The 22,959-nt window shown below is 34.4% G+C and overlaps 1 protein-coding gene across 7 annotated transcripts in view; it reads right to left on the reverse strand.

The window, feature by feature from the left end:
- The window catches only part of SCN1A (sodium voltage-gated channel alpha subunit 1), an 80,727-nt gene that overhangs the window by 12,642 nt on the left and 45,126 nt on the right, over positions 1 to 22,959 (reverse strand). For all 7 annotated transcript variants that reach the window (XM_058548625.1, XM_058548622.1, XM_058548627.1 and 4 more), the window contains exons 17-20: positions 12,493 to 12,613; positions 10,670 to 10,824; positions 8,955 to 9,128; positions 6,204 to 6,326 (exon numbers count right to left, since the gene is read on the reverse strand). In XM_058548625.1, the coding sequence (XP_058404608.1) occupies positions 6,204 to 6,326; positions 8,955 to 9,128; positions 10,670 to 10,824; positions 12,493 to 12,613 (573 nt within the window). The remainder of the gene's footprint in view (positions 1 to 6,203; positions 6,327 to 8,954; positions 9,129 to 10,669; positions 10,825 to 12,492; positions 12,614 to 22,959) is intronic.

The raw sequence follows: 22,959 nt of genomic DNA on the forward strand, positions 1-22,959 counted from the left end.
AAGCATGTTTTTTCCCCTCTTTTCTTTATTTCTGGATCACAAATTAAAAATCTGAGTTTTCATATTTGGCAACACTGCAGGGATGGCTGTTCTTGCTCTCTCCTCCACAGTTCCCATTGGAGCTGCACATGAGTAGCTAAGATGGAATATAAAAGACAGGCCCTACAATGCTCCTAAGTGGCAAATGATGCCTCAGACTTGAACATTAATAGCTAAGTTAATTCTACCCGTGTACCTCTATTATTCTTGTCAATCTGATCCAAAGTAAACAACCACCATCAAAATATCTTCCATCTGCCATTTGATGCCAGTGTATTTTTAGAACAAAGTTTTTTGACTGCCTGTCTGAAAAAACAAACCCATCAGCCAATTCCTTATGCTTCTGAGCCTTGTTTAAAGTCTGTGAAAAATGCTAGGCCTTCTAGGATTACAAGACAGCGTCATAAGTGGGCCAAAGGAAAAGAATAAAACCACTAATAGCAAAGGTGGGAGAATGAGCATGGAAAAATGAAGTCGGTTGTGTTATCCAGGCAGATCCTGAACATGTGGTCTATGCAGCCTACCAAGCTGATACATGGCACCTTACCTCATCTCATTTGGCTGTCTGCATTACTACAATTGATTGAATAAGTCCTTATTTTATACTTCATTTTAAATGTGTGGATACACTTAGATTTCTCTTGGATTCAAAATTCGAAAGCTGAAATCAAGTTATTTCCCTTCTTTTCTCAATATTTGGTGCCTACTATCCATATAAAAAAGCTATCTCTATTGTGTATACACAGAGTCCATGTTAAAGTGCATATTTTTACCTACAAGAGCCAATTTAGAGCATGAGCAGAACACTGATTATCTATACCTATTTCTTGAATTTCTTTTCACATCAATCTGTAGCTCTTAGACTTCTTTCTTCAAAATCTTTCTCACATTTTTTCCATTTTCCACTTTTGCATTTTCACTGTTGCCATCTTAGTTCTGGCCTCTGTTAGTTCATACTTGCATGATGGTTAGAGTCTTCTAACTTTGTCCTTCCTTTGATCAATGTAAGATGAATTAATCTTCCCCAAGTCTCACTTTAAAGTTATTTAATGGCTTCCCACTGATTATCAAATATTTTCCTTATCTTGATATTCAAATCACTCCACAATCTACATTTCTAGTTTCAACTTCCCTAGCCACTACTCTTCCAGCCAACTCCACTAATGTAATTACCATATGCTAATATAATTATCAGAGAATTGAGATGCCATTTCTTTTGAAATTCCTTGTCCAATATCCTCCTTTCTGAAATCCTCTTTCTTCTCACAAGCTTTGGTTCAAGCAGCACTTCTTTCATGGAACCTAACTTCACCTCCCACTTTAGCCTCCAAAATAAAGATGAGTGTTTCCTCTTTTGAATTCAAGAATCAGAATTCTAGAGCTGGACAGGACTGTAGAGATCATTTAGTATTGTATTCTTATTTGGGAAATGAGAAAAATGAGGCTAAGATAGGGTAAGTTCAGAAGGTAGAGGAGAAGGAGCACTAGATGCTCCTCTACCTCATTCTTCCTAGAGTTGCTCCCTCTATATTGCTCTGTATTAGAGTTAATTGCATTCCTGTAATCCTGACAGATCATAGGCTTTTTCTTTTTTATATTTAACATGCCAAAATATATTTGTTAATTCTCCAAGGCCTCAAGTGCCTTGAATATAGGAATACAAAAATGGTTGGTTGAATGAATGAATGAGGTAAAGATTAGCTTAGCATTTATTGATCAAAGCATAATTTTTAAATGTTATTTCTGGTTATGGGATGAGAATAAAGAGCTGGGAACAACAAAAAATTTGGGGTTAGCTAATAAGTCTGAGAAGTTTACTTTGAAACTGGGGATGAGTTTTGCGTTAAAATTAACTCTGGAATTCATGATACAAGAAAGCCCTCTGAAGCAGTGCCTTTTAGAATATGATTTGCAATGTTGGCATACATTTGGCCCAGAGAAAAAGTTAATTTTTATGAAGATAAAAAAACTATATCTTAGAAAACATTCTGCATAGCACTGGGGAATTTACTATACAAAGTTCCATTCATATTTAAAACATCATTGTTAGGCAATGAAGCATCAGAGAAAGGATTATCTTTTCCCAAGAGCCCCAAGCCATTCCTTGGTTCAGCCCTGAGAGAGGTGTGTTAACTCTTTTCAGGCTCTAGGGAACTGCAATAATTGGTTCTGGTGTGGTGAAAGCACTAGGCAGAACTGGCCTGAATAAATTGGAAAGAACAGATTGAGGTTTCAGAACTCATAAAAGGAGATGTCTAAGAAAGGAACTATCTTAATAAATTAATACTAGAGGTTGCGTCTTCTCACAAATACTTTACAAAACATTATCAAAGAGAATTTCTCTATTGTAGCACAACCCATCCTTATAGAAACTCTTTCTGTCTCTGGTTCATTATCTGCATTTTGATTAAATCAACACAAAATGAAGATTGACAAGTAAATATGCAAATTAATGCTAGGAATTTTGATACATGCAGAAATGTCTTCTTGCCTGAACGAATTGTCATGGAACTTCAAATCCATACTACTCATGGATTCTAAAGCTTCTCTAATCAAAATACAGAAAAACTCCATGGATAACAATCAAAAGTAGGCAAAGTAGAAATCACACATTTTTAAGTATGAAGAAGAATAATAGAATCTGTTTTTAATCTAATGACTACATTTGTATTGTGGGGTTTAATTAAGGTGATTATTTTTGAAAGATACATCAATTATGTAAAAAAAATTCCAACTTTTTCTCTCCCTCAAAAATAAAATCTTTCCTCTTGCACATTATTCCTAAACTTCAAAAATAAACAAAATGTAGTTTTATTTTTATTTATGTTTTCACTGTGATATCTTCTAAGTTAGTTGGGAGGGACTTATTCTAAGAAGTGACTTTATGCATTAAATTCTATCTTAATACACAAGACAAAATGTTTTTGTTTTATTTCTAGGTGAGTGTTCTAGTCTGTGTAATTCAAATAAGTGGATCCTTTTATATTAACTTTTTTCCATTTAGAACACAAATCATGAGTGCTTACTCAACTCAATATATTTTTGCCTTGTTACATTTCAAAAATAACCCCTATAAACTTATACTTAATGAAAAATGAGAATGATTACACAATCAATACCAGTCTTATGAAACCTGGAATACTGCACCCTAGGACCTGCTCACACATTTTGACAAGGCAACAGATCAACTGCTGGTGTCTCCATGGTAACTGTCAGGACCCAGAGCAATGTAGAAAATGGCAAGGGTTTTATGCCTCAAACAGCATCATCAACTTGACAAGTTAAAATTTTCACGCAGTCATTCTAAACGGGGTCCCCCACCCTCACCAATCAGATAATCTGCCCATAAATGGATAACTCAATATACACATAACTAAATCATATTCAGTGAAACTTAGTAAAGATATCAACACTTGGGGTTCAAATCCATAGAGAGTGAATTCACATAGGTATTTTTCTCAAAAGAAAATTTAAGACAATTGAAAATAGGGGATTAGACTATAAATACTGTATTTTCCCTGCTGTGGTGCAATAGTACCCTTCCCAATCCCTCCCTCATCCCACTACACAAAGTCACAGTGAAAGGATGAAAGGTAGCAAAAGGGGTAATACAGTACCCATAATAAAGGGCTGAGGGGAGGAACCAGCGCTCCACCCCATCCAAGTTGGAGCAAGATTATCCTATATAAAATAGAAATATATAGTTTGTTATTAGTTAGAAATCTGATATGACAGAACATTTGGTGTTACTTTTGTATATGATGTTCTCTGTCTGTTTCCCTATCAATCAAGACTTGAGTTCTTTTGAAAAAGAAAGTATTTAAGATTTCCCAGATTACGAAATTAAAAATACAAATTTACATACAAATTTTATTTTACTCTAGATATTCATGACGTCAATTCACTCAGTTCAATTTTACAAGTTGAAAAATTTGGACTGGAAATTTGAAATACAATAAATGTTTAAAAGCTGTCAGCCAGAAATGTGCATAAAACATGCAAAACATAAAATGCAACGTGATGATAATTTATTTATTACTTTCTAACTTCTTATCAAGCACAGTAAAACATGCTTTATTTGGTCATGTTGCATAAAAGCACATGCTTTGAAAAAGTGATAAAACAACAAAAATAAAATGAGTCCCTGATTTACGCTTTGACACAGCTATTGTGATTTTATGCTGCTAGGGAAAAGAATAAAATGAGAGTTTCTGAATATATTCAATTCTCACTTCCCAATTATAATCATCATTATTATATACTTCATCCTCACCATCATCCATGATTACATTTTTTACAAAGTCAAAAAATCCAAACACTAGAAATACAAAAAATAGAACCATTAGTCAGGTCATTTTGTCTCTACAATGCCAAATACATGTTGAAATGATCAGCCATTTTAGGTTTGTGTATATGCTGTCATTACAAGGCAAGGAACCATATTCCTAAATCTGATAATTTAAATAATTAATTCATCTCCTATTGGCATCTATAAGGAGTTTATGTTTTTGAAATTCCAAATTCCAAAAGTTAACCTCTCCATATAATATGAAAACTATTGATCAATAATTATAGATAAGGTTAGTTCTGTAGAAATTAAAGGTAGACCCACAGGACCAACATTGTTATGGAAATAAAGTGTTAAATGTGAAAATATCTGGCCATTTGACTCATCAATTTAATAAACTTTCAAAAGGTCAAATTTGAAATGTTTCTAACAACTTCAAATGCTTAACACTGTTCAGATTTCAGAAGACTTTTAAAATGTATTACTTTGATTCAGGCGATATGTTTTCAAGTAGAATATATAAAAACAATATTTTTCTCCAGAACTGACACTGCCAGTCTGAAACAAAAGAAAGTGATATTTTAAGTGGAAAATAAACTTAATTTTCACATACTCTGGAGAGAATTTCCGATAACATTTTAGTAAAAATGTGAGGATCTCTGTGAGGAATGAAATAAAATTGTATTATATTGCGTTAAATGGTTTCTAATGAGGAAAAATTTTTTATATATGTTAGACAAATTGAAGACAAGTCTTATATTCTTAAAAAATGACATTTATAATAAATTTTATTTTAGAAAGAACACATAACGCTATCAACAACCTAGAAAATGAAATGAAGGTCTATAGTAAAGCTTAATTTGTATAAACACAACTAAACCTTAGGCAGCAAAAGAGCAATGTTTTCCTATTGGAATCATGCTTAATTCAGCAGCTTTGTTTTGGTAAAAGAAAATTTAATTTTTTAAAAAACAGAACTAATTTTTTGTGTTATACATCTTATATATTAGTGTTTCATGTTTTGAAAAAAGGCATGGAAAATAACACGTCAATAATGGCAAAATTTCTAATCTGTTATGAAGCATAGGTTTAATATTTCCTTAAAAGAAGTAATATAAAACTTTGTTCGCCTCTGATAAATGAGATTTAAGTTATGGTTAATTTATGAATCATCTACCCTAATGAGTCAAAATTATATTTTCCATTTATTATGTTATAAATGTTTTACTTCATTGTCATGAAAAATTGTGTGGATTTATATATAATCTTTAAGTTAGTATTAACAATATAAACTAAGAAGATTAATGCAGTTACAAATTGAGGCTATATTTAACACAACTTTTTAAAAAAGTTCAAAATTCAGTCAATATTTAAAATCTGCCCTTGAATATCTTCAAATAATGCAAACTTTGGCACCATACAGACAAAATTTTGACAATTTTTAATTTTTTCCTTTATGCTTATACTTAGGCACATATGTGAGTCATATTATGAAAACTTGTTAAGTACAGTTTAGATCATCACAAACGAGAAGCACATGATGTAGAATTCACTTTAGTCAATTATCATATCTTTACACAGAGCACTTTAACAGTGCATCTGCTTTTTTGTATACAGGTTTGTAAGGAAACTCCCAAGATGGATTAGGAAATAAAGTCATTTTAATGAGCACAGCAGATAAATGATATTATATCATTTCAAGAGAGGCCTAAGTTCTCTTGCATATCACCTAGAAGTAAATATGCAACAGATATAAAGATAAAGTAGCAATTTTGCAAGGATTTGCCATTCCTTTTGCATGCATGTTTTTAAAAAAAATTTAGTTTAATTTGATTTCGGCTATACGCAATACTTTGGGTTCTTTCATTTTCCTTACCCTCATCCCTTCAAATCGTGATAAGGCTCTTAGAGGTCTCAGAGCTCTTAGCGTCCTGAGAGATTTGATGGCGCCAAGTTCTGAGTAACCCAAGGCATTCGCTGTTAAACTGACCAATGAGACCTGCACCAAAAAACAAATAAATGAATAGAATCACTGTTATTCAATTTGTAGTTATTATGTAATACAACAAACACAATTTTTGCTTATAATTATTCAGAAGATGAATGGTGGCATATTTTCAGTAAACCCTTTAAAATTCTAAGGAAATATTTTCAGTTTGATGCAAAAAAGTGTTTCAAAATGTTAAAAGCTAGTTAAAAATCTTTAAATGTCACATAATTTATTAATTTATTATTAAAATGATTTATTTAATTTAAAAAAACTAAATAAAAATTAATTTAAAAAAGGAAGAAATCCAGGTGTAAGAAAATGTCATTGGTTATCCTTCCTTTATTTTATTAAGTTTCTGCTGAATTTAGGGCTTTGCCTCTGGCTAGTAATAAAATACAAAAACTGCTATCGTATCAGGAAGAGCAAATCTCTATCCTGCGTTGATATGTTCAGCTGATCATAGTTGATACTCTCAGAAATCAATGTGTTAAATCACATTAATTTCGAAGTTGATTTTTCAAAGGTGATTTTTTTTGTCTTGCTAGTACCTTGTGTTTTCACTTGTCTAAAGTTTACTCCTGTGTAAATAATGTAACTCAAAAGTAATTCCATCATGAAACTTCCTCAAGTTTTTCTATACTAATTTACAGCTTCTGCCATGGTATCTGGCCCAAATTGGGCAATCAATAAATATTTACCAAATAAATCAATCAATGAATTTACTTCATTTGTATGAAATATGCATTGACTAAGAAATAAAAATATTAGATGTCTAATTCTTTAAATAAAGAATTTACCAAGACTCCATACCCAAATAAGAGTTATAATTTCTTTGGTTTTAAAGTGGCTAGTATTGGACAGTTCCAAATACAATGGACACTATGTTTGCAAAATTTTCCATTTTTAAGTGTATTTAGTTGCCCTATATTTAATACACTTTTTACATTACTGGAGATGCACTATAATTTCTTTCATCTTTTTTTAGAGTAATGCACTGATCCTTATGAAATAATTAAAATAGAACATTGAAAAATAAAAGTACTATTATTGCAAAACTACAAAATTCTCTATAGAATTATTTTTCTCAGGGGCTGGCCCGTGGCTTAGTGGTTAAGTGCACGTGCTCCGCTACTGGCTGCCCAGGTTCGGATTCCAGGCGCACACCAACGCACCGCTTGTCCGGCCATGCTGAGGCGGCGTCCCACATACAGCAACTAGAAGCATGTGCAACTATGACATACAACTATCTATTGGGGCTTTGGGGAGACAAAGGAGGAGGATTGGCAATAGATGTTAGCTCAGGGCCGGTCTTCCTCAGCAAAAAGAGGAGGATTGGCATGGATGTTAGCTCAGGGCTGATCTTACTCACAAAAAAAAAAAAGAAGAATTATTTTCCTCAAATATTTCAGAAACGGCTATTAAAAACCAACTTGTAATAATAAGTAAAATTATCATTCTTCCACTAAAAAGTTCAGGCATGTAATAAGTATAATAGAAAAAAGCAAAGCTCAGACAGTTTCAAAAGGGTTACACTATATTTAGATTTCAAGTCTAGTGTGAAAAATTATGAGGAGTTGAAATATGATACAACTTCTAATGCAGGAAATCTCAATATTAGCAATTTTTTCTCTTTATGATATGATGAAGCAATTATTCTTTTGAGGTTTCTCTCAATGCACGTGTTTCACAGTAACATTATTAAGCTTCTCAAATAGCTCTGGCTTTGCCTTTGTTCAAAATTAAGGAGATAGGATGTATGCATGACTCAGCTCTAGAAATACTTTCCACAAGAAATCTGCATAATCCTGCTGGATTATTATCTTTGAGGGTAAAACTGTTGCCTATGAAGCCTGTGATAATTTGTACACACTTCTATAGCTGCAATTATGCCAAATTGATAACATGAAACATGATGTTTAACAAATCTCGAAGGCAGTCACTTGTTTTAGGGTTGATGAAGTATTAATCATTGGATACACAAATTTCTGTGGGCTGTCCGGTACATCACAGGCTTGCTGCTAAACTAGGCTACATTCTAGGGAAACTCCTGAACTGCATGATGTAGCGTTTTCCCCTACACTCTGTACATCTTACTTCCTGTAATGGACATCATCTAGTCTTTAAACCTATCCTTTAAGAACTTTGAGTAGATCAAGGAGAACTTTTAAAAATTGACAGTAGCTCCCACCATTATCACTGTTTATTGATTGCCTTTAATACCGTACAAACTAATATCATCATTTTACAGAGTCAGGAGCCAAGTAACTTACTCAGTGGCGCACAACCCATCAGTGGTGGGGCTGGGATTCCAACTTGAGTCTGTTTGAGTCACCATATAAGTAATTTAAGCAATATAGCCTATTTCACCACTTTCCCTGCAAACTGCTGATGTATTTTTTTTTTCAGTTTTTTATCCTAGACAACCAACGTAAATCTCACCCCCCCAACGCTAAATCAGTACTCAATTAGCCTATTTCTTACAAAAACTACAGTACCATTCAGTAAATTAGTTTAGTGTGTATTAAGTAGCATATCCTGTCAACACAACATGGTGGTCAGAGATTCACTATTTTGGAATTAGGATATTAATAAAACAAACTACCTTGAATGGAAGACAAAGATATGGAGGATACTTACATCAACAATTAAGAAGTCCAGCCAACACCAGGCATTGGTGAAATATGTTTGATAGCCATATGCCACCCATTTCAGAAGCATTTCCAGAATGAAAATGTAGGTGAAAACCTTGTCAGCGTATTCCAACATTGTCTTAATCGTCTTTCGCTGATCAATATATATATCTTCAAATGCCTATACAGAAAGGTTATACGTTTTGGTTTTCTAAAACTATTATACTATATAAGCTATTTTTTCTGATATATATTTCTATATATATGACATTTCATTGGAATAGGAGGGCAGAGGAACAGTAACTATTGCTGGTGTTTTTCCTCTCAAAGATCTTTTAATGGATCAGGGGAAAAGTTATACTCCCCATTGAGATTATAGCCAGAAGAAAGAAGTAAAAGCATAATTCTAATGAATTAACTTGACATGTTTAGAAAATAGTTCTTGATATCATATCCTGATGCTGCTACACCAACCTGAAGTTATTTCTTTTGTTTCGTTTCTTTTGCTTGCTCCTGTTGGCTGTTTTGCCATAGAAAAGATGTTGAAGAAATAAAAAGTGAAGGCTTATATTTTTCAGACATTGTAATTGATCATTACATTGCCCAGCTTTACTACATAGTTGGGTATATTTGTCCCCTTTTTTCTCCTTCATTTTGTTGATAGTTTGTATTTCTCAACAGAGATAACGGTGTCACAATGATGGCTGGATAAAATTACTTCTCATTTGGAGTATAATATGTATTCTTCTAATATGAATCTCTCTTGATATTTTACATCTAAGTCTCATATTCATTTCAATGGTGAAAGACTATTTCTTGTCTAAAATGGCATGTAGACAAAACATACTTCGCCAGAGAAATATACAGGAAAATATAGGCCTATGTTCAAATTATAAACTTAGGTTAAAGAAACTCAAGTGATTGTGTTTCAATCAGGCAAGCTCCATCATCTTTATCTATCTGTCTGTCTGTCTGTCTGTCTATCTATCTATCTATCTATCTATCTATCTATCTATCTATCTATCTTATGGCTTAAGTATTCCATTTGTATCAGTGTTTTTATAAAATGCTATCTATATGTTATACTTTATATTTTTGTAAATGATTTTCACATAAATATAAATTGATTCAGATGAAATGAACATCTTTGTATAATGAGAAACCAATCCTTAAATGAATCACTTAGGCATGCTGCCCAGTGTTTATTGTTACCAATATGCATTGTTTCCTGAGTAGTATAAGAATAGTGAACACAATTCAAAAGGGACAGAGAAGTGGTCCCTAAGGACTTACAGACTGTCCATAAAGAGATGATAATAATATTAGAAACAAAATTCATCAGAACTTACAGGTTATATATTCCCAATCACAGGACTTTCATTAACTACTCTGTAGTTGCTATGTTTATTTTCTTATTAAAATCTAAGTAATTGAATATTTGTATTCTTTGGCTTAATGAATAAACTGGGGGGACAAATTTTCTGGGTTACTTAATAATAAGCCAAAATTAATAAATAGCTTATTAGAAATGTATGTGCATATAGTCAAAGTGAATCCAGAAATGCATGGTTATACATTAAGTCCATAGTCTGGACGATACGAAGGGGGGTAATTAAAAATGCGTTGGATACTAAGACAATGCAACAGAAAGGATTAAAAAGTCATCAGTATTAGATGATTCTAAAACTTGGTATTGAAGCACTTTGCATAATACTCACTCACCAGAGCACCACTACTAAGGAGAATCATGAAAACAATGAAGGTCTCAAACCAGTTATGTTCAACTATTCGGAAACACGTTCTTCTCAAGTTCCACCATTGTTTTCCCCTCCCTTCTTCCACACTGATTTGACAGCATTTGAATCTTTGTACACAGCCTGCAAGTACAATGTTCAAACAGGAGTAGATAAAAGAACTGCTGCTTCAGTAATAGGCTCAGCCTCTCCCTGATTCACCTCCTCATTACTATTGCCATCTCTATCTTGCTTGGATAACTCTCCAAGCCTGGAGTAGTAAGAGCACGTTCATTAGCTACGTGAAGTTGTGAAAATTATTCAGCCTTTTAAAATGGTTCCTTGGTTAATGACACCTGCTTTTTCTGCCTTGAGTGTTATTGCCCGAGAAAGAACTTTGTAAAGTACAAATAAATGTAAAGTAGCTTCACCTTGTACTATATCATCCTACTGCCCTCTGCTGAAGTCACTCTAGAAAAGGACTTCAAGATGGAAATTAATAAACAGAAAACTTCCCTTTTAAAGAGGATATAGAGTAATAATGTAGATTTCTCCCAACAATGCTGGGTTTGTTACTGTTTAGGTTTTATTGTGGTGCTCCTATAAAAGTTTATGCAATTTTCAAAATTAATTTATTCCACTAAAATGTGATTTGCACAGCCTGGCTTTGATTTGTTATTGTCTTCCTTACACTGCTTTCACTCACTCTAACATCAGAATTAAATCAACAGATATCTGAGTACCTTTGTAAGCACCATGGAGGATACAAAAAAAAAAGACAAAAAGAAAAGAAAAGGTATAGAACATGGACCTTGCTCCCAAGAACCTTACATTCTGGTTTTCAAGAAAAGAATTAAACACAGAACCCTGCCTCAAGGCAAAAAAAAAAAAAAAAAAAAAAAAAAGAAAGAACAAAAAGTCAAGTATGCTGGGAGAAAGGAAAGGAAGGGGAAGGAAGTGTGGAAGGAAGTGAGGAAGGGAGGGAGAAAGACAGTAAAGATACATGTAATAGTTCAAAGGAGAAGGAGAAGAGCTCTCATATGATTAGTTACCAGGTAAATTAACTGAATATATTTATTATAGCTGTTCAGACAAATAAGAAGCTCTTTTCCACCATGGTCAGATAAAAGTCGTTTTGAGAAGGACTTTGAGTGATGTATGTAACTTATATAGGAAATAGAGGGAGATAATATATACCAGACCTATGAGGAAGAGATCACTAAATAGAGAGTATATTCATAACTTCAAAATTCAAATTCCCAGGAAAATCTAACCATGAGAAATACTAGTCATGGGGAAAACAAAGCTCTTAGACATATTGTCCATATCGTATGAGGCTCAACTAGATACTGTGCAGGAATCGGGCATCGGGCAGTGCTTATTTTCTGTTTAATCCAACAAGCATTGGAAAATGATGATTTCATTAAAAAACACAGTTTAGCATTTGCAACTCATTTAATTTTAATAGTCATAAAGTTATTTTTGAGGCAAATTCTGTGTATGAGCATTTTGACTAGTGTTTAAGATGCCAACCTGTGAAATCACCATTTTATTTAAAAAGTTATAAATTAGTCAATAGTTTTGATGACAATTAAAATATTTTTTTCTGCATGCTCATGATCCTTTACACATAATGGGCAGAGACAACCAAAACATAACAATAGATTTTAATTCTGTTAGCATGTTAGAGGTACCTGAAGTAGATCTACTACAAAGCTCTACTCTATTACAAGTGATCCACTTTGGGTGATCCACAATTAAAAAAACTGCACTCTATAGACGGAAGATCAACATGAAGGTCATGTCGTTTACCTTCAGTGAAACATGCTTCAGGTTCAAGGGTTTCCTCAGGTTCCACTACCGGCTGTTCTTCCGCAGGTGCGCCAATGTCTACAGTGCTGCCTTCAGATGAGCTGCTGCTTTCATTAAGTTTCTGTGCGTGAGATGGACATAACACATAAATCACTTTAGTTTGGGTAACTAGTAAATAGCTTAGCAAGAAATGATTAGTACTATGAACTGATTTTGGATTTTCCTTGAAGTGAAGAGATTTTAAGTTTAGAGCAAAAGAGGGATTGAATAAGAAGAGAAAATAAGGAAACAGTCTTTGTTAACTCCGTTACCATAATTCACAATGTAAATTTAAAATCAGATTGCTGTGTTATGAAGTTACAAATGGCCATCAGAAACACATACTAAGGAAACCACTGTCCTATGAATTAGAGAAGCCTCAGGTTGCGGAGGGTGGGGGTGGGGAGGGAAAATTAGTATAATTGTTCTCATTTTACAGATGATGAAACTAACACAGGTTAGTTTCAGTTAGCTCACACAGGTCAAGGAACTTGTCTAACGTCATATAACTAGTAAGTGAGAAAGCTAAGATTTGAGAGAATTATTCCAGAGCCCAAAGCCGGTGCTCTGTCTTCTATGCAACTATACTGTTTCTGAAACAAAAGAAACAGTGTATTCACTCGCTTATAATTCTTCCGTCAATTTAAAAGTGAAAATAATCCATAGAAAAAAATACCAAGATGAGTCTAAAAGACGAAGAGAATCTGCAATTCAATCTTGAAGCGAAAAACAAAAACAAAGACACATGTTCATACCACAAACCAATAACAGAATTTTATTTGATACACATATTTATTATCTTCATGGAAATTATTTCATCAGCTGCAATAAGCTAACTTTTTGGTAGCTGTAGATATGACTTCTATTTAATTTTTGTTTATAGTAATTCTCCCAAACTAATTATATACTTGTCATAAAGCAAAGGTCATAACAGTAACTTAACTGCAAGCAACAATAAAACCCTTCGGTGTAGTATTACTTTAACTCACAGGGAAGTTTTTAAAGAGTACTACTTGCAAAGTCTTTAAAAATTTTGAACGAATCCAGCTTTTGCTTATCATAGTTCTTCACACATAGTGCCAAATATCAGGCTCCATATCAAACTTTGTATCCATTACTAAATACCATTATTAGTCACCCAGATTTCAGATTTCCAATCAGCACTGTGAGTACTAAGGTAAAAAGATGTGAACCTAAAATAACATAAAATTAATTTTATTTTATGCCTACTGATTGGCTTCCTAAATATCCTCCTCTGATGTGTCTTGTGTGGATGACGGTAAAATAAATTGCTACCTTTTTTATGTACAAAGTTACTCCAGGTCTTACTGGGTCAGACTTTCTCCAGATGACAGTGCTGTTGCTAGTATATCTTTATTCTTAGGAACATTCTTTAAAATTAGCTATTCTTGTTTTATAACCCAACTTTGTAATATGTTACCTATTACTAACTATACTTCTAAGTTTAGTTTCCCTTTAATGCATACAGTTGGGTGTCAATCAACATTTTAGAAGTTTTAATATGACATATAAGATGATCAAATGCCCAGTATTCCAATGGAAGATCTTTTCTTGGAAAGTTCCCAGATAAGAACAAGTGATCCTCTAGATGTTTACAAATTAACTTCTAAACGCTTCTTAAGCAATATAAGTATACTCTGTGGTTTGCCTGAACTACTGTAGGAAAGTAGAAGTGTGCCTAATGTCATTTGAACTCAACATGCTCTCAATTAAAGTCATGACCTTTTTTTTTTCTATCCTAAACCTACTCCTTTAACCAAATTTCTGATGCTGGTTGCTTGCAACATCATTCTTTCAACACGCAGACTCAAAATCTCTTTTTTACTCTTATTCATTTCAAATATTGACAGTAATCAGAAGTCAAATTTATTTAATTCTACTTTTCAAATATTTCTTCCCTTAGTCTCATCTTCCAAATTCCTACAAACTTTCTGTTCACTCTTTTTTTTTTTTTTTGTGAGGAGATCAGCCCTGTGCTAACATCCGCTAATCCTCCTCTTTTTTTGCTGAGGAAGACGGCCCTGGGCTAACATCTGTGCCCATCTTCCTCCATTTTATATGGGACGCCGCCACAGCACGGCCTGCCAAGCAGTGCGCCGGTGCGCGCCCGGGATCTGAACCAGCGAACCCCGGGCCGCCGCAGCGGAGCGCGCGCACTTAACCGCTTGCGCCACCGGGCCGGCCCCTCTGTTCACTCTTGTCACATCTCCTTCGGAAAACTATAAATAAAAATTATCACCCTCATTCTAACCTCATGTAATTCTAGACTGCTGTGGACCACAAAGCCTGATTTAGGCTAGTTGCCCAATAAATGTTTGGTGAATGAATGAATACCTCTGTTTCAGATATTACTACCAAATGAAGCTTTTATCTCCAACTCAGCTTTCCAACCAACTTTCCCAAATTTATCCTTCACAAAAGCTATGCTTTAGTCAAGGTGAACTTCCAAAGTTCTCTAGCTTTTGCTTGTAGTGGTTATTTTTGCCCATCATTGTGGAAGAATAATAATTACTCTCTCATCTAAACCCCTTTCAGCCCTTTATCTGCATAACTCTTTGGACACATATTGCTTTTTATCTAACCCACCTCCATTCTAATTGACTTACCAAATTAATAATGCTCAGCATTTTCTCTGTGAAACACAGTGATTGATGCCCTTGGTGTGCTGAAATTGCTCAAGTGGTTGGCTACACCCTAGGACAGCTGTGCATTTCTGCTTTCACCAGGTGAGTTATATGCTTACCCAGAATAAGATATGTTTGTTTTCAAATCAATTTGTACCATTTTAAATTAATTATATAATTTACTCTTGCATAATTTGATAAAATGAGTTTGAAAAGAAAGTTAGTTGTTGTATCCATAAAAACTAAGTTGAGGGGCTGGCCCTGTGGCGTAGCGGTTAAGTGCCCGTGCTCTGCTGCTGGCAGCCCAGGTTCGTATCCTGGGCACGCACCAAGGCACCACTTGTCAGGCCATGCTGTGGCGGCGTCCCGTATAAAGTGGAGGAAGATGGGCACAGATGTTAGCCTAGGGCTAGTCTCCCTCAGCAAAAAAAGAGGAGGATTGGCATGGATGTTAACTCAGGGCTGATCTTCCTCACACAAAAAAAACTAAATTGAAATCATTGCCTAAACTTAATAAATGCAAATCCCCCACACATATACTTACATGTGAAAAAGAAACTTGAAAAATAAGGTGTGAATAATTGTAAAAAAAAAAGAGGGGGGGTTGGGGATACAATTTCTGGAAGGATGCTAAATTCAGGTTTCTTCATAAGAGTCTTTAAAATCATTGTCTTCTTGGAAAAAACCTAAACTAGTATCATAGATGATAAATTACAGGTGTGGCTCATGCTAAAGACATGATCCAGAACTGCAAACAATGAACCCATGCTAGAACAAGAGGTTTACAGTGACATTTTAATGTAAATATGTATCATTTTTCAAAATGAAGCAGCTTAATGTTTGGGATCCAGAAGGAGTTTGAACACCTTTCAGGAATGGGACGTGATTACAAATTAGACTTTAAAAAAATAGTATTCATATCTTGTTTAAATAACTTCCAAAATCAACAAAAATCAGCAAAAGAAGCCTGGTAAGCCACCACAATTCTTTGCCACATAGTCCCCATATTTTGCAACATGGGTGTTTGCTTTCTTCCAGCCCAGCCAGAGCATCTCTCTCTCCGTTCCTCTTATGTGACCAGTGGGAAAAAACTCTCTGCTCTTAGAGGGTTCAGCTGATCAGGTCAGGCTCACCCAGGATAATCTCCCTTTTGCCATAAACAATATAATCACAGGACTGATATCTCATCATATTCACAGGTTCCAACCACATTCATGGGGTAAGGATTATACAAGGGCGAGAGGCATTGGGGTCATTTTAGGAGCCTGCCAACCACACCAAAGTTTGTGTGTTTTATTGATTTTTTTCCCAAGAACCACCGGCTATACTAATATCATCTGTCACTTTGATGATTCGTTAATTTCTCTTTATTTGTATTGCTTCTGTTTTGTCGTTCTTTTTCTAATTTCTCAAATTAACTTTGTCGTGTTCTTTCATCCTCTCTTGATCATGCTGGTTAATAATCAGACTTTCAATGACTGCTTAGTCCTATAGCATAGCATTCGACAGAAGATGCTCTTATTTTCTAAGCAGCTATTTATATATTTTATTTGCTCCTTAACCCAATATTTGTTTAGGAGGAAATTTCTTTATTTTGAAGTGGTTGGAATTATTTTTGTCATTTTGCTGTTAATTTCTAGTTTAACTGCACTATGATCAGAAAATAACCCTATAGGATGTCTGCTATTTTTAATTTATTGAGATTTACTCTGAGACCCAGTGAAGTATTATTAATTTGTATAAATAACCGATGGGCACTTGAAAATAAGAACTAACTGTAAATTTAATTTTTAAGATAATATACATTTCATAATTACTTTTGTTATTTCTATTATTCAAATTATCAGTGTCCTTATTTAACTTTGTTTTATGACAAGCTAAAACCGCTATATTAAAACCCTCATAACAAGTATATTTTTATCAATATATTCTTTTTTATTGAGGTATAATTGACATAAACCTTGTATTAGTTTCAGGTGTACAACACAATGATTTGATATTTGTATATATTGTGAAATGATCACCACAATAAGTTTAGTTAACCTCCATCACCACACATAATAACAAATTTTTTTTCTCTTGATGAGAACTTTTAAGATTTACTCTCTTAGCAACTTTCAAATATGCAATACAGTATTATTAACTAGAGTCGCCATACTGTACACTATATCCTCAGGACTTAGTTATTTGAGAGCTGGAAGTTTGTATCTTGTGACCCCCTTCATCCATTTTGCCCTCCCATCCACCCCTCACCTCCTTTTTTTTCTTTTTTCAGATTCCACATATAAATGAGATCATACAGTATTTGTCTTTCTCTGTCAGACCTATTTCACTTGGCATAAGGCTCATCCCTGTTGTCGCAAATGGCAAGATGTCATTCTTTTTTATGGCTGAATAGTATTCCATTGTATATATACACACCAGTTTCTTTATCCATTCATCCATTGATGGACACTTAGCTATTGTAAATAATGCTGCAGTGAACATGGAGGTGCATATATCTTTTCGAGTTAGTGTTTTCATTTTCCTTGGGTAAATACCCAGAAGTGAAATTGCTAGATCATATGGTAATTCTATTTTCAATTTTTTGAGGAACTTCTCTACTGTTTTCCCTAGCTGCTGTACCAATTTACATTTTCACCAACAGTGCACAGGAGTTCCCTTTTCTCTACATCCTTGTCAACATTTGTTATTTCTTGTCTTTTTGATAATAGCCATTCTAGTAGGTGTGAGGTAATATTTTATTGTGGTTTTGATTTGCATTTTCTTGATAATTAGTGACATTGAGCATCTTTTCATGTACTTGTCGACCATCCGTATGTCTTCTTTGGAAAAATGTGTATTCAGTTCTTCTGCCCATTTTTAAATCATTTGTTTTTTTGCTCTGGAGTTTTATGAGTTCTTTATATATTTTTGATATTAACCCCTCATCAGATATATGATTTGCAAACATCTTCTCCCATTCAGTAGGTTGTCTTTTCATTTTGTTGGTGGTTTCCTTTGCTGTGCAGAAGCTTTTTAGTTTGATGTAGTCCCACTTGTTTATTTTTGCTTTTGTTGCCTTTGCTCAATGTATTCTTATATTTCTCATTGTTGAAATCAAAGATGATGTGACTCTGAGTTCTTTATTTGTTTGGGTTAATAACACTCTTACTCAAAAAGCGAAGAAAAAGACGTTTAGATGTGTAGATAGAGTCCATCTCTATATTAGCACATGAGATATGAATTCAGACAAAATACTAAAGAAATTGGTTAACGGCAAAACTAAAACATCCTTAAACAAGTACTTTTATTGATTTAAAAGCCAATAAGGCTAATTAATTTTTCTTTTCTGTTCTTAAATTGAAATTTAATTTTATTTTGAAATTCAAGATTCACATAATAAAGCAATTGGTTCTCACTGTTTTTGAGATTAATAGACTATTTTAAAAATCCATCTTAATGTTTATTAAGCCATTAAGCAACCTTTAATCACTATTTCCAAATGAGCTGGTTCATTTGAAAATATGTATATTTTCACACTTGGCTCTCAATAGCTAAATTCTACACTGACTTGTGCTGTCAATGTATTTTTGGCAGGCTGACTTAATAAGTGAGCTGAGAGAATGCAGGGACCTCATTGTATCTGAAGCATCCACTTTGCCTTGTACACCAGAGCATTCAATAACCACTTAATAACTACAACCCTGATGGTAAGAGCATTTCTCCTCCTCAGTGGACTTATGCAACATTTCTCGCTTTTTAAAATGGTTCTCTACTATAGCAAATGATTTTGACCTTGAAGGTGAAGCAAAACAAAACAAAGCAAATAATATACTCCACAATATTTATTTGAGTAAATGATTAAATGGGGTTGTTTTTTTTTTTCTTCTCTAACTTGATCTTAGGTATTTATGTCTTTATTTTAGACTTTGTTACAGGGAGCATATTTATACAATTTAATAGGAGTTCAATTTATGATAAAAATATATTAAAAATAAATCTGAAATTTAAGGGTCAAAAGGATACAGAATATGTGTGTATATATATAAGTCTATATACACATATTTTTGATTTTTGAAAAAATATTTATTTTTAAAGCTAGGCACGTACCGTTTTAAAGCTGGGCATTTTATTGTTGTTATATATATACATGCATATATTACACATTTAAGACATAAGATGCTCTACAACCTCAAAAATATTAGTATTAATATTTTATTGTGTACACTGTGCATTAGTAAATATTTCTGGTGTACACTAAGCATATTAAAAATTAAAACGATCTCAAAGACTCTCAATAAAGCAACAATATAATTTCAAAGGAAAAGACACTGTATTGAGATTTAGCATTACCACAGAGCAGCTAGAAAAGTCAAATATTAACTTATTAATTCCCACATCATCCCTAAAACCCGAGTTATTTCTTCATCAAGCTATATGTTGGAAGGACAGTCTTCAGTGGATTATTCATATTTACTAAATATTCAATTGTTCTTTTTTTTTTAAAGATTTTATTTATTTATTTTTCTCCCCCCAAAGCCCCAGTAGACAGTTGTATGTCATAGCTGCACATCCTTCTAGTTGCTGTATGTGGGACACGGCCTCAGCATGGCAGGAGAAGCGGTGCGTCGGTGCGCGCCCGGGATCCGAACCCGGGCCGCCAGCAGCGGAGCGCGCGCACTTAACCGCTAAGCCACGGGGCCGGCCCTCAATTGTTCTTATTAATTGTGAATTTTAGTGTTAGTCAAACACATGCGCAGGGTAGGAATGAAGGTGGAGGAATATAGCTCTAATATACTCTGCTTTAAAGCATGTCAAACATGAATTTTTGTACTGATGATTAGATATAAAGGAACAAAAGAAACATACCATCTCATCACATATTGGGTCAACAGAAATTTATTGTTATGCAAATAAGTTAGAAACAAACAAACAAAAATGTGCAAAATTGCATTTATAATTCGCAATCTAGAAACTAAAATTGTAAACCAAATGAGTATTCCCATTGTTAAATTCATTTTGCTGAATTGAGCATACAGTCTCTAACGTTCTTTTGACATTAATTTTTAACGTTAAATGATAATTTATATTTAACAAATACTTAATGTGCCTGCTGGCTAGGCAAACTGTGTGATTATAGTGAAAGAGTTTAGGTTCTGTTTTGAGTCAGACAAGCTTGGGTTTGAATCACAGTTTCTGATTTTATGGACTTTAGGCAAATATCTTAACTTCTTTCAGCATTAGTTTCTAATTTGTAAAATGGTCTTTACGTCCCATGATTGTTATAAGAATCGAACAAGATAACACATGGGAAATGTTTGGCATTTGCTTACTGGATAAATGGTAACAATTTTCATAACAATATTGTCTAGTTTGTAATATCTGTAATTGCTGATATTTGACATTTTTGACTACCAAAAACTATTAGTACAGGCCAAACATCAAAAATAGGAGCTGAAAAATAAAATAGTGAATATAGTAGACCTGGTACCTGCCCTTATGGGTGCAAAATCAGATGGAACATACAGATAAGAAAACAATTGCCACACACTATGGTAGGGTTAGTATAGGGTATCTTGACAGCACCATGTAACTCAGTCTAACAAAAGCAGAGTGGAAGAAAGTGACAATTGGGACCAGAAGGAGGAGTTGGGTGGGGGTGAGTCAGATGAAGCAGGACAGAGTAGGAGAATATTTTAGACAGAGAGAACAGGTATAAATATCAGAACCTGATAAAGCATGGGGAGTTTCAGGAAACAAAAGATCAGTGTAGTTGGCTGAGCAGGAGTGGGGAGTATTATTAAATGAGGCTGGAAAGGTCAGTAATGCAGGGACCTGTAGGCCGTGTTAAGTAGGATAGACTGGGAGCAATGGGCAGCTCCTGAAAGGTTAGAAAGTGGAGAGAGCTATGACCAGATCTCTCTTTTAGAAAGAACACTTATCATGTGGAGACTAGATGAGTGAGGGGAATATTAATGTAGGAGATTCATTTGGAGGCTGTAGCAATAAAACTGAGAGATGATAGAGGTCTGACATTGGGTAGAGGTGGTCAGAATGCAGAGAAGTGGACAAAGATAGGTGGAGTTGGCAGTACCTGGTAATCAATTAGCTGTAAGGGAGAGGGAATTTGGGTATCCACTGGCTAGATGGTAGGACTCTTCACGGAGAGTAGTTGCCATCTCATAGAGAGCATGGCCCTGAGCAAATATAGCTCAACACAAGGAAAGAGGCAAGAGCTGGAAGGGACACACCCAGCCAATGCCCAGGTACGACTCTACAAATTGTTCCCTAAGCATCTGTCAGTTAATGATACGAAAATTCTGAGTGTTTTCTTTCCTCTTCTCTCTTTCCCTCTCCTTGTCCCCTCCTCAGAAAGGAGAAGGTGCATCCAAGAGCAAACTGCTTACTTCATTTGACCTAGGACCAGTCTTGCTTGGTTTATTCTCTCTGTACAACACTTTCAGAAGATATAGCTGATAAAAATGTAGGTATTTATGAAAAGTGTTATTAACTTATATGACGCCGATTAACATTGACTGAGCATCTCGTTTGGGCCAGGTACTGTGCTAGTTACTAGAAGTACAAAGATGTATACAACCACAGTTCTTGTTCTCAAGTTGCTCACAAGATTAGTAAGTAGGATAAACAGATACACAACAGAGAAATAGAGTGCAATACATACATTTCATGTTATGCAGCTAGTAATTCTACTTGGGGGAGTCTCAAAGGGCTGCCCAGAATTGAGTTGCTTGACATAGTGAGCAATAAAACAACAATATATTTTTGTTGAGTGAATAAATGGACAAATTCTGGACTGACAATTCAAAGGTCACTTTTTTTGTTTTGTTGGATTTTGCAGAGAGTGACAGGGAGAAGAAATTTCTAACAAGAAATGATGAAGTCAAAATGTATAAACTTCACGGAACTAGGTGATTAGAATTGAAGTGAGTCATGGGAGATTAGAACTGGTGAAACAGATCTGGTCAAGGCTGTCAAGTTGCTCATGATGTGTTCAAGACTGTCCTTTTTTCCCTCCATGTAACTGTGCTTCAAATGGTAATTCTATTGATACTGGTAAAATAATAGGATGGGAAGTGGGGTCAAGATTGTAGATGGGTTTAGAAGATAAATATAGATTTTAGTGATAAATTTGATGAGGGGCTTTCAATTAGAGAAGTTGAGAATGAGTTCAGGCTTCTCATAATCTATTTGAAAAGGAGATCATATGATTGGGAGGAAAGTAGCATGGATTTTCGGAAGCTAGGGGATGATAGACCTCAAAGAATTAGGAAATACTGCAGACGGAAAAGCACAGTAAGGCCACTGAATTTGGTGATTAAGAGAACACCGATGATTTTTGAGAGAGAGAAAGGTAGAGGTAGAAACTAGAGTTGAGATGTTTGAAGGTGACTGAGCAATAGAAAATGGGAGACACTGAGTATAAACTATCTTTTAAAGAAGATTGGCAATGAATTCAAGGGGAGAATTAGGAAAAAACTTGAGGAAGAGATGAGTTCAAAGGGACATTTAAAATTTACATTATTTTATTTTATTTTAGGATGGGAGAGCCTTGCCACGTGTACAAGCTGGCAGCAAGGGCTTAAAAAGAGAAAGTGTAATTCAAGATGGAGGCAATACTTGCTGCATCAGAGACCCTGAGGATGTGTGAAGAGATAATACAGAAAGAAAAGTTGGAGGCATGGACACCTATCTCCCAGTAGATTCTTAATATTTCAGATATGTTGTTTTTCCACGGGGAAAATTATGTTATGGTGTTCATGAATTTGGATATTTGTAAAAG

The sequence above is a fragment of the Diceros bicornis genome, chromosome 10 (genome assembly GCF_020826845.1).
Source record: "Diceros bicornis minor isolate mBicDic1 chromosome 10, mDicBic1.mat.cur, whole genome shotgun sequence".
Lineage (NCBI taxonomy): Eukaryota > Metazoa > Chordata > Mammalia > Perissodactyla > Rhinocerotidae > Diceros > Diceros bicornis.